Raw genomic sequence first — 11,635 nt, 5'->3', positions numbered from 1 at the left:
ATGGAACATGGCCCCCTCAACAAAACAAGTATGATAACCTTACCCTAATTTTCATGTTTTCAGTTACTGTTAAACAGTAACTTTTGTTTAGAATTAAAACGTTAATGCTATATTGTACATGCTGTTAATTTTCAGAATTTTGGGGCATGCAGTTTTTTCCAGAAGTTAATACACAATTTTGGATGAATAATCTTTTATGCTCCTTATGTATTACAAGATGTGAAATATATAGCTTTGGGGTATCTTGATAAATAATAGTATGATGATATTATTGGTGACTCCTTTATATAAAAGCTTTCATAGTTGCCCCTCCCTTGAACTCTGGAAAGGTGTTCTCCATGCAGAAAATGTACATTTTAGATGTTAAGTAAAAGGAGATGTTGGATGCTCCTTGGGAAAAATATCTACTTCTGTTGATCTGGATGTTAAGGAACGCCATATGGTGTTAAACATAATGCAAGAAATACAGACCTGCTTATAGTGAAGGCTTCTTTGTGCCATAGCAGTTTACTTTTTAGTTTTAGATTCTTAAACCATTTCCGTAACCATAGTATCCGTGTGTCCAAGCTTCAGTTTTATGGCTCAAGATGTGCCCTTGGCAACCCAAATGTAGATCCTATTGAAACTGGGGAATTGTGCATACATATCCAAGGGCAGAATTGTGACTGGTACACAAATCATAAGAAACAGAAGTTTTATTATTCAGAATCCTAGTGTTGACTTGGGTATCTTTTGGTGGTTGACCTATCCAGTTATTTTTCAACAGTAAATAGTCTACAGATTGAATTGAACAAAGCAGCTAATTCAGATAATTAAATACCTAAAAAGTGGTTTCTGACATTTAAATTTTGATTTTGGGGGGATGAGGTGGGAACATAGAAGTCAATATTGATATACTTTGCATTTCCTCCTCAGATCTGAAGCTGATTCTCCTTGCACAGCACCTTATTTTCAGAGTTCTGCCTGCAATGACAGCACCTTAATTCAGTCAGTATGTTCAAGTCCTAGCATGAGTCGACTGACATATGTCTCTGCAACTGACAATACCCTTAAGAATATAGCCATCATACCTAGTGCAGCGAGACATGAGGTAAGATAGTCTTGATCTGTAGTTTAACCATGTATGAACAAGTATTTTTTTTAATTCATTAAATTCTCTTTGAAATACTAAACATTTTTATGAATTTACCTACAGTTTAACTTTTGACAGGGGGCTTTAAAATATAACTTGAATGAAAAGTTTGTGGCAATCTTTATTTAAGTGAATAGTTGTCACCTTTTACTGAATCAATTTGTCTTTAAAATTGACTTGTTGAAAGAGAGTTGCCCTTTTTTGCCTCTACATTCATTAAAGGAAGTATGAGGCTTTTCCAGTTTGTTTTTTTACACTGGGGAAATATCAGGGCTTGACTTATCTGTTGGGTGCCCTTCTGAGAGTGGAAAACATGAGATTAGAGCACAAAAGACTAAAACCTGAGCAGATAAATGCGGAAGGTATTTTAGTTATTCTCTGAAATTGTTCTTTGAGTGATTGCTCGTGTATTCCATAATAGGTGTGCGTGTTCGCCACATGCACCGGTGCCGGAAGTTTTTTTTCCCCTAGCAGTACCCATAGGAGAGCGTCCCTATTGACCCCTGGAGTGGTGCCTCCATGGTGCAGTATAAGGGGTGCTGTGCGCTCCCCCCACCCTCAGTTCCTTCTTGCCGCTTGTGCTTCGGAACTGCTTTGCTCCAGCTTGTCTGCAGCTTTCCTCCACAACACTTGTTCATTCAGTGTAGTACCACCAGTAGTTGAAGTAGTTGGTGTAACTTAGTTTAGTTTAGTGCGCCTAGGCCGGGCATGCCCCATGCCCTGGGTTTTAAGTCATGTGACACTTGTAGGCGACCGATGCCAGTGACAGGTTTCAGAGTAGCAGCCGTGTTAGTCTGTATCCGCAAAAAGAAGAACAGGAGTACTTGTGGCACCTTAGAGACTAACAAATTTATTAGAGCATAAGCTTTCGTGGACTACAGCCCACTTCTTCGGATGCCAGTGAGTGATCCACACACGACTGTTTACGCCGTCTGGGCGAAACCTATCTCAGCGATCGCTGGAAGATTTGCAGGTCTTTCAAGACTCAGACCAAGAGAGAGAGAGATTCATCTCTGGGCTATCCTGATGGAGTCGGTGTTGACCCTGACTCTGGTGTGCCGCTCTGAGTCAGTACTGGGTACCGCGGTGTCAGTGCACGGTGATCCCTTGGTGCTATCTACCTGTTGGCACCGCTCCCCGTCCGTGGGGCACGCCAAAAAGGCTAAGAAGAGGCCTTTGCTGCCGGAGCAAGACCGGGGGAGAGACTAGATCCAAGTTGGGCAGTCCTCAGTCCCCATCAGCCTCCAGTCCTCCGACTCAGGTTGAGCGGAGTAGCCTGGCCCATTCGGAGCAGGCTTCCCTGGATGTCCTCCACACTGGAGGCCCAGCAAGCGGCCCGGGATGTTATGTCCATGCTGGTACCAGGGGCACCGCCAACACTGGCTCCAGAGTCCAGAGGCAAGCCACTGCTGGGATCTCTGCAGTCGCCCCAGCTTGGTACCATTCGTGGTTGAGGGAATCTTCCTGATGCCGTTTGCTGCTCATCGACCCTCCCATGCTTAGTCCATGCCGGTCACTGTCGACCCTCACCAGGTGTCTGGTTGGGTTCCGACTGACGGGCTCCAGGCACTGCTCCGCCTCGAGGAGCGGGCACTGTTGAGACAGATGACACTGAAGGGCTTTGTCTCCGAGGGGCTACCGTAGCTGTCGCAACACGAACGTCAACGCCATTCCCGTTGGTCGTCTCGCTCCTGGATCCCGCCATGGCACCGCTGGTTCAGTTCTGGGTGTCGATTGCCGGTGCCTCGCAGTTGCGGATCTGCCTGCTGGAGCCGATCACGGAGCAGCTGCTACCGGCAGTACTGTTCCTCCACGTCTGGATCATGGTCTCGTGGTTGGTACCGTTCCCGACACCGCCGCTCCTCCCGGTCCAGGGACAGCAGCAGGTCGTACACCAGCCCGGCCTCCCTTCATAGTCATCGATTGATGGGACAGGCCAGTCAGGCTGAACAGCCTGCTCCCCCGGTGCCACAGCAGGTGCAATGGCACTGGGCTCTGTTGCCGGCACAGTGGTACCAATGTGCCCCGTGGCCCCCAACTCAGCCCCTGGTGGGGGCTCGCCGTTGGCCTCCCTGTCCCAGCCTCCGAGAATGGAGTCAGTGGAACGTGCATCTTCAGTGCCGTGCCTGAAGGGCGACCAAGTGGTGAGTCCTCTGGTATCTGTAGACAAGCAAAGTACCGCGCCTGCCTCCTCACCCTCCCCTGATGAGGCGATTACGGTCCCTCCTCCTAAAGCCCACCAGGAACTATTGAAAAGGGTGGCATCAAGCCTCAGCCTTCAGGCTGAGGAGGTGGAGGAGCCCTCGGAATCCCTCTTCAACATACTATCCGCCTCGGTGCCGGGCAGGGTGGCTCTTCCACTCCAAGAAGGGGTGGCAAAAATTTCAAATGCTTTATGGCAAACCCCAGCTTCCTTGCCCCCCATCTCTAAGAGGGCTGAACGGAAGTACTTTGTGCCTGCCAAAGGACATGAATACTTGTACACCTACCCTGCCCCCAACTCCCTGGTAGTAGAGTTGGTCAATCACAGGGAACGGTAGGGCCAACCAGCCCCTACTCCGAAAAATAAAGACTCAAGGAGGCTGCACTAATTTGGGAGAAAGGTTTATTCATCCTCGAGTTTCCAGTTAAGGATGGTGAAGCATCAGGCTCTCCTGGGTCAGTATAAGTTCAATTTATGGGGCTCTCTTCCCAAATTCAAGAACTCCCTCCAGGACAGTGACAAGAAGGAGTTCAAAGCTCTGGTGGAGGAGGGTACAGCAGCTGCCAGGGCAAGCCTGCAGGCAGCATCAGATGTGGCAGATATGGCTGCATGGTCCATGGCTCTGTGGTGTCCATGAGGAGGATGTAGTGGCTCCTGCTGTCTAGACTGTCCAGTGAGGTGCAGAACTCCTTGCAGGACCTGCCGTTTGATGGCGAGGCTCCGTTTGCGGAACAAATAGACATAAAGCTGCCCAGCCTGAAAAATTCCTGCACTATGCTTAAGACACTTGGCCTCCATGTTCCAGCTCCGGCTAGACCTAAGTTTAAGCCACAGCAGACTCCCACTCAGGCCACCCACTCTAAATATGAACCCCCTTGTAAAAAAGTCACGGGATTATAAGAAACGCCCGCAAAAGCAGTCACAGTCTGCCCACCAATGGCAAACAGGTGGGGAAGTGACGGTTTTGACGGGACGCCCGGGGGTGACTTACCAATTCACATCAGGGATCCACCCACAATAAAGCTTCCCTTCTCCAACCGGTTGTGTGCTTTTCTCCCGGAGTGGTCACGATGGGTCCTCAACACCATCTCCTGGGGTTACACTCTCCAGTTTACCTCTACCCCGCCCAACCACCCTCTCACGAGGCCCTGCTTGAGCAGGAGGTGGAGCAGCTCCTTGGCTGAGGAGCGGTGGAAGTGGTGCCAGCGGAGTTTAAACACAAGGGGTACTACTTCCGCTATTTCCTTATCCCGAAGGCCAAAGGGGGGATCAGGCCCATCCTGGACCTGCGAGGTCTGAACCAGTACATGGTAAAGTTCAAGTTCCACGTGGTCTCTCTGGCCTCCATCATCCCCTCCCTGGATCCCGGGGACTGGTATGCCGCCCTCGATCTGCAGGACACATACTTCCACATCCATGTATTCAAGGGGCAGAGGTGCTTCCTCCATTTCACGGTTGGGCAGGAACACTACCAATTTCCAGTCCTCCTGTTTGGCCTGTCCACTGCTCCCAGGATATTCACAAAGTGCATGTCTGTGGTTGTGGCCTACCTCAGACGTACTGGGGTCCAGATCTTCCCCTATCTGGATGACTGGCTGGTCAAGGGCAGCTCCAGTTGCAGGTGCGGGATCATGTAGTGCTCCTTCACGTCCGCTACCCTGGGCCTGTTGATGAATGACACCAAGTCCACGTTAGTCCCGGTACAGCGCATAGTTTATTGGGACAGTCCTGGACGCCACGTCAGCCAGGGCCTCCCTCCCACTGGGCAGGTTTGAGACCCTGAAAGGGCTCATTGACATAGTCACAAGGTTTCCCGTGATGACAGCCAGAGTGTGTCTCTAACTCCTGGGTCACATGTCGGCGTGCACATATGTGGTTCGCCACGCCAGACTCAGGATGAGGCCCCTCCAGTTCTGCTTGGCCTTAGTGTTCTCCCAGGCCAGAGACAGGATGGACAAGGTCTTCACTGTGCCCGAGCAGATGATTGCTTCCCTACAATGGTGGTCCTCCGCGGGGTCCCGTTCAAGGGCAGGCCCCAGTTGGTGGACCTGGTGTCTGATGCTTCGGACCTGGGGTGGGGAGCCCATGTGGGGGACATTCAGACCCAAGATCTGTGGTCTGTGCAGGACCTTGCCCTGAATATAAACGTCAAGGAACTCATGGCGGTCTGGCTCATGTGCGTCGCCTTCCACTCGCATCTGGAGGGCAGAGTGGTCAGGGTTCTCACGAACAACATGGCCTTGATATTTTACATCAACAAGTAAGGCGGGGCCCACTCCTCTGCCAGGAAGCCTTCAGGCTGTGGGACTTCTGTATAGCCCATCATATTTGCCTGCAGGCCTACCACCTACTGGGCGCCTGGAACTCGCAGGTGGATCACCTGACCCAAGGCTTCTTCTCTCAGCACGAGTGGTCTCTACACCCAGAGGTGGTGCACAGACTTTTCCAAGATGGACCTGTTCGCGACCAGTATCCCTGGTTCTGCTTGGGGAGGAGGGCTGGTAATGGGTGCTACCTCCGATGCCTTCCTCCTATCCTGGTCAGGCCAGTTTCCCTATGCCTTCCCCCGGATCCTGCTGATCGTCAAGGTCCTGGAAAAGATAGACAGACAGGGCCTGGGTCCTCCTGATTGCCCTGGCATGGCCCGCGCAGCATTGGTACGGGATCCTAACGAGCCTGGCAGTCGCCCCGCCGTGGCTGTTGCTGTCCCTCCCGGACCTGTCTCCCAGGGCTGCCTCCTCCACCCCAACCTAGCGGCATTCTACCTCACAGCGTGGCTTCTCAATGGTTAGGCTGAGAGGAAAGGACGTGCTCGGAGGAGGTTCAGCATGTCCTCTTGGAAAACAAGCGACCCTCCATGCGTCAAGCCTACTTGGCAAAAAGTGGTCTTGGTTTTCCTGATGGGCAGCTGACCGGGGCATTTCCCCTGTGGCTTCCCCGATCCAGCTCATTTTAGACTATCTCCTGTATCTTAGAGCCCTCCTCCGTCAGGGTGCACTTGGCGGCCATATCCACCTTCCACCCACTGGTGCAGGGGCACACAATTTTCTCCCATGCTATGACTGGCTAATTCCTTAAGAGATTGGATCGTCTCTTCCCATATGTTAGGCCCCCAGTCCCGCAGTGGGACCTGAACTTGGTGTTGGCCCGATTGACTGGTCCCCCCCCTTCAAGCCATTAGCTACATGCTCCTGGTTGCACCTCTCATGGAAGATAGCCTTCCTGGTGGCGATCACGTCTACTAGATGGGTCTTGGAACTCAGGGCCCTGACCTCCGAGCCCCCGTACATGGTGTTCCATAAGGATAAGGTCCAGCTCCACCCCATCATTCCTCACGAAGGTGGTCTCCGCCTACCACATGGGTCAGAACATTTTCCTGCCGGTCCTCTGCCTCATGCTGGATGTGAGATGGGCTCTGGCCTTTTACCTGGAGTGGACTAAGCCGTTCAGGAAGTCTTCGCAGCTGTTCATCGCCTCGGCCGAATACATGAGGGGTTGGCTGATCTCCACTCAGTGGCTCTCCAATTGGATCACCTCGTGCATCCGTACCTGTTACGACTTGGCGGGTATCCCCCGCGCCGTCAGTTGTGAGGGTACATTCGACTAGGGTGCAGGCATTGTCGGCTGCCTTTTTAGCTCATGTCCCCACTGCAGGGTTTGAGTACCCTACGGGTACTACTAGGGGAAAAACTTCCGGCACCGGTGCACGTGGCGAGCATGCACACCTATTGTGGAATAGACATGAGCAACACATCTCGAAGAACATCAGTTACAGAAAAGGTAAGTCTTTTTTTGCTAGTATCTATTTAATTCAAACTCTTACAAACACTTTGGGTAGCTCTACACTGCGGTAAACCCATGACACTGAGTCTCGGAGCCCAGGTCAGCTGACTCAGACTTGTGTGGCTCAGGCTGCGGGGCTATAAAATTGCAGTGTAGACGTTTGGGCTCAGGCTGGAGCCTTGGCTCTGAAACCCTACCCCCTTGTGGGGTCTCCAGAGCCCAGACTCCAGCTTGAACCTGAAGATCTACACTGTAATTTTATAGCCACCAGGAGCCTGTCTCAGCTGATCTGGGCCAGCTGTGGCCAGGCTGCTGGTCCTTGATTGTAGTGTAGATATACCAGTAGAAGAGAAGTTCAGAGATTTAACGCACCTTCTTTTTCAGTTGAGGACTGAGGATGCTCCAACTATAGTTTTCCAATCCTTTGAAAAAATCGATCAAAACTACAAGAAAATTCTCCTTTTTTTAAACTTTAAAAAACAAACATTAAACAGCTTTTTAAAAATAAAAACAAAACATAAAATCAGATCTTTTTATGAGTTATAAAGGCAAAACACACTCTTCCCCATTTGCAGGCTAGCTTTGATACAGTTTCTCATTTCTTGAGTCTTTGTGCTTCAGTATGTGTGCACTAGAGGATGAGAAAATGATGCAGTGGCAGTGTTTCATAGCAGAGTTTTGATTTATGTTAGATTATTTTTGTCTTAAATGTAAACTCTCTTCCATGTGTTTCCATAATTCTACTCCTTAAACCACTGTTTGGTAAAATCAGCTCATCTTGTCTGTGGGCAAGGATACTTTTCAAATGACTGCCCCCAACAAAATATGGTCTATTTTAGTCCTCCCCTCCTAGACTCCTGAAAGTATCAAAGTATTCAGTCTACACTGTGTTGTGAGAACTATTGATCTTGGTTGTAATTTTGAGTTTTTATCTAGTGTTCATCATGCTAAGGTCCACAGATATGTAACAATGGGTATCAAGTATCACGGGGTAGCCGTGTTAGTCTGTATCTACAAAAACAACAAGGAGTCTCTTGTTTTAACAACGGGTACTTCACCCTGTTTACAACTTGGGAGCAGAGCCAGTCACAAGCATCAGAGGAATGTCTCACCTCCTGAAATTTTTGCTGCTTTTATTTGTCTCCAAGGCAGGCTTATCTAATCCTCTTGGCTACAGAGCTTTTCTGATAAATGCCAGCTGTTGTCTTCAAATTTCTGACTAACAATTTGGCTAATTTGTAGTCATGTCCCAGGTCTCTACTTGGCTCTTAGGAAGCTTTTCCTCTTTGCTCAGTTCTCTCTTTTCAGGTCCTTCCCTAGCTGGTGCTGCTTCAGAGTGAGAGCGAAGTGTCCACTTGTTCTTCCCCTTCTTATCAAGTGTCTCATTGAAGCTTGGCCTTCTCTGTGGGCAAAATATAGTTTCCATTTAAAGCCTAGTCTAGGCAGGGTCACTCTAGCCCTGTCTCCTGGCCAAGAAAGGAGCTAGGCAGGGTTAGAAAAGCCAACTTCAATGCAAGCAGCGTCTCAACCCCATCTTTGAAGGGACTGATGCCAAAAGGCAGCACACCAGATGGAAGACTTCCAAAATCCCTAAAGCCCACACCAGCAGTCATGCTCCTGATAGCAAAGCTCAGCTGCCTCCTCCCCTCTTTTATCAGGCTGTGGTGGACGACAGTGGACGCAGCATGAGCACTGCCAGCACCAGAAAGTACAGTAAGGGATTTTTGGGTCCAGCTATCTACTTGCTGATACCTCTGTCACAAGACTCTCGGAGGTCCCCACTCATATTCCAAGATGGGGGCTCCAAAGGAAGCAAACCTATATGGAGCCCTGCACTAAAGGGGGGCAAAATATTGGGGAATCCATTCTTGAGACCCAAAGGAGGCCCTGAATGCTGTGAAACAGAAGTTTGTGACTTCCATGGACAAACAGCGCCTATGTATAGCTTCCTAAGGACCATGAGACAAGACCATAATAGAGGCATCAGGATTTCCTGCCACATCTAAGACTAGGACAGTACAAGTGTATCGTCCCCAGCTGCTCTTGTCCCCATCAGTTGCTACAAGTTGCTGTGTCTTGCCGTCATCACCACCTCATTTCCAACAGCTGGCTGTGCAATGATGAGAGCCCAGATGTGGAAGCAGGCAGTAAGACCTTTTAGCTTACTGTTTGTTTTCTAGCCCTACTGGTCTCCATTTTATAAGGTTCCTCAGTGTGTACAAATCAAAATTCAACCAGCAGTCACTAGGAGACATGTAGCGATCTTTCTTGGTGGCCCGGGACACAGTGTTTCCAACTGGAGGAGACTTTTTTTACCTGAAGGAGTCGTCCACTCACTTTACAGGCCTTTCACAGGGAGTCCAATCTGGACAGGCCTTGCCTAAATCTACTTTCACTTGGCACAAAAGCTATCAGGTGACATCAGACAGACACAAGAGAAACTACGAGGTGTTATTTGACACCACAAGTGCTTTCACAGTAATAGGAATGTGACTGAACAGTGTTTCAGATTGGGTCATTTTCAACTTAAAAATCTAACTTAAAAAAATGGCATGAGGGCTTCTTTCTGACATAGTGGAATACAAATCCTTTTCATGCAAGTATATGGGGCTCTGCTCATTGAGAGCAGAATCCAGGCAAATCAATTCCCAGTTCTTAGTACTTCATTAGAGAATTTAATAGGCTTTTGGTCTAATTGGAAAAAAGGCTACTTGCACTTCTTTTAGTGATTGCACGTGTGCATTCCGCTCTTGGTGTGTGTGAACCCTGAGAACAGTTGTTGAAAATTTTTCCCTTACCAGTACCCATTGGTGCAGCTCAAGCAACCTCTGCTTGTGAATGCCTCTGCATGCAGTTATAAAAGGTGAAGCTGCCCCGACACCCATCACTTCTTTCTTACTGCCTGTGACCGTTGTTGGAACCTACTGGTCTTGCTTTAGCAAGTGCTCTCAAGATGTCTTTTGTTATATGTAGTTACATATTTGTATAGTTATTAGGGTTAGTGTTTGTTGAGTTAATTTAATATCTGTTTGTTAGTTTTTCCTCAGTTCCCCAAGTTTGGGGTTCTGTTATCAGTACCGAGGAATGCGTTGGTCACCAAGCTGCCTAGCATTCTCAAAGCTCAGGCCTGTGAGCAACCCACACTCTAGTTGTTTGAAGAGGTTGGATGAGTTTCATGGTGGGGATTGGTGCCAAATTTCCAAGGATGTCAAGCCTACGACCAAGAAGAATCATGAGGCCAGGCTTAAGTTTATTTTGATGGAGGCTGCTCTGAGACCACCTTTAGAGCCTTCTTGTTTGTAGAGGGTACTGAGCACTTCAGCATCTGTGAGAAGTGCACCTCTGATGCTGACTGAGTTCTGGCACCGCTCTTCTTCACTGATGCCCAGGAAAAGCAGAAGGCTTCTAAGGACACTGCTGGAAGAGGCAGCTCTCTGTTCCCTAAGTCTGCCAAGAATGGGAACAGTGTGTTGAATAGAGTGCAGTCAAAATCAAAGCACTTCTCCATCAGTGAAGCTGACTCTGTGCCAGGGCAGGCACTGTCTAGTCCGGGGCCCAAAGCAGACTTCCATAGGTACTGGCCCCATGGACGTCTCTTGTGCCCTGGTCAGAGGCTATTCTGGTATAGTCTATGCCAGAGGCATTTCAAGCTGCAAAGGATTTGCTGAGCTTCAGTTCTGATGTCCTTGGTGGTGCAGGAGATTGCTCCTATGGTACTGGTAAACCACGCAGCGCCAGCCTTCTCAGTGCAGTTCCCAACACAGAATCAACCTCCTATGTCCTGGAACTCTCATCTTTTAGTACCATTGAGTGGGAAGTCAGCAGTGATAGCCTCTCTTCGCTCTTCCCCCGGACTCTCGGCACTGATACCCAGCACTGACTGGAGTGGCCCCTCCACAGAGAGGAAAAGGCGACTTTTCTTTTGACTCAGAGGTTGGCTCTTAGGTTTCCCAGCTGCAGAGTGTCTTGCCATTCCCATCCTCGGCCTCATCTCCTGGGGTACTTGTGAGACCCTGCGATTGATGCTGGCATGGATATGTGGGCTGCAAGACGTTGGGATCCAGTGCCCTTTAAGTGGTCTTTTGGAACCCATATAGGTTTCCCCCCATTTCCAGATCTTCCCTAGCTCAATTGTATTCTTTGCTAGATGTGGGGAGTCAGCTTGTTGAGCCCCTCCTGATCATTGGTATAGAGTCCAATACCAACCTGGAAGAATGTGTTCAGGAGCATTCGGCAGGACAGCTAACAGAAGGCGCAGCCTCAATCTGTGCTGGCTTAATCTTCCACCTATCCAGATGAATCAGTTTTCTCAGGGGTGTCTTCATCCCCTATTGATGACTACAGGGCTCACCAGGTACTCTTAAAAAGAGTAGCCTTGGCCTTGGACATTCAGGTAGAGTTGGTTAAGGAATCTTCATGCCACCTTGTTGATATTCTGGCCTTGGGTGGTGGTGCCAATTAATGAGGCAATTTGAGAACTTACCAAGGCTCTCTGGTAAATCCCTCCTTGCTCCCTC

The 11,635-nt window shown here is 49.3% G+C and overlaps 1 protein-coding gene across 12 annotated transcripts in view; it reads left to right on the top strand.

The window, feature by feature from the left end:
* Positions 1-11,635, top strand: part of CEP192 (centrosomal protein 192) — a 168,468-nt gene that overhangs the window by 68,997 nt on the left and 87,836 nt on the right. For all 12 annotated transcript variants that reach the window (XM_065585220.1, XM_065585221.1, XM_065585219.1 and 9 more), the window contains one exon: positions 916-1,090. In XM_065585220.1, the coding sequence (XP_065441292.1) occupies positions 916-1,090 (175 nt within the window). The remainder of the gene's footprint in view (positions 1-915; positions 1,091-11,635) is intronic.

The sequence above is a fragment of the Chrysemys picta genome, chromosome 2 (genome assembly GCF_011386835.1).
Source record: "Chrysemys picta bellii isolate R12L10 chromosome 2, ASM1138683v2, whole genome shotgun sequence".
Taxonomy (NCBI): domain Eukaryota; kingdom Metazoa; phylum Chordata; order Testudines; family Emydidae; genus Chrysemys; species Chrysemys picta.
This window is presented reverse-complemented; position numbering and strand designations above follow the sequence as displayed.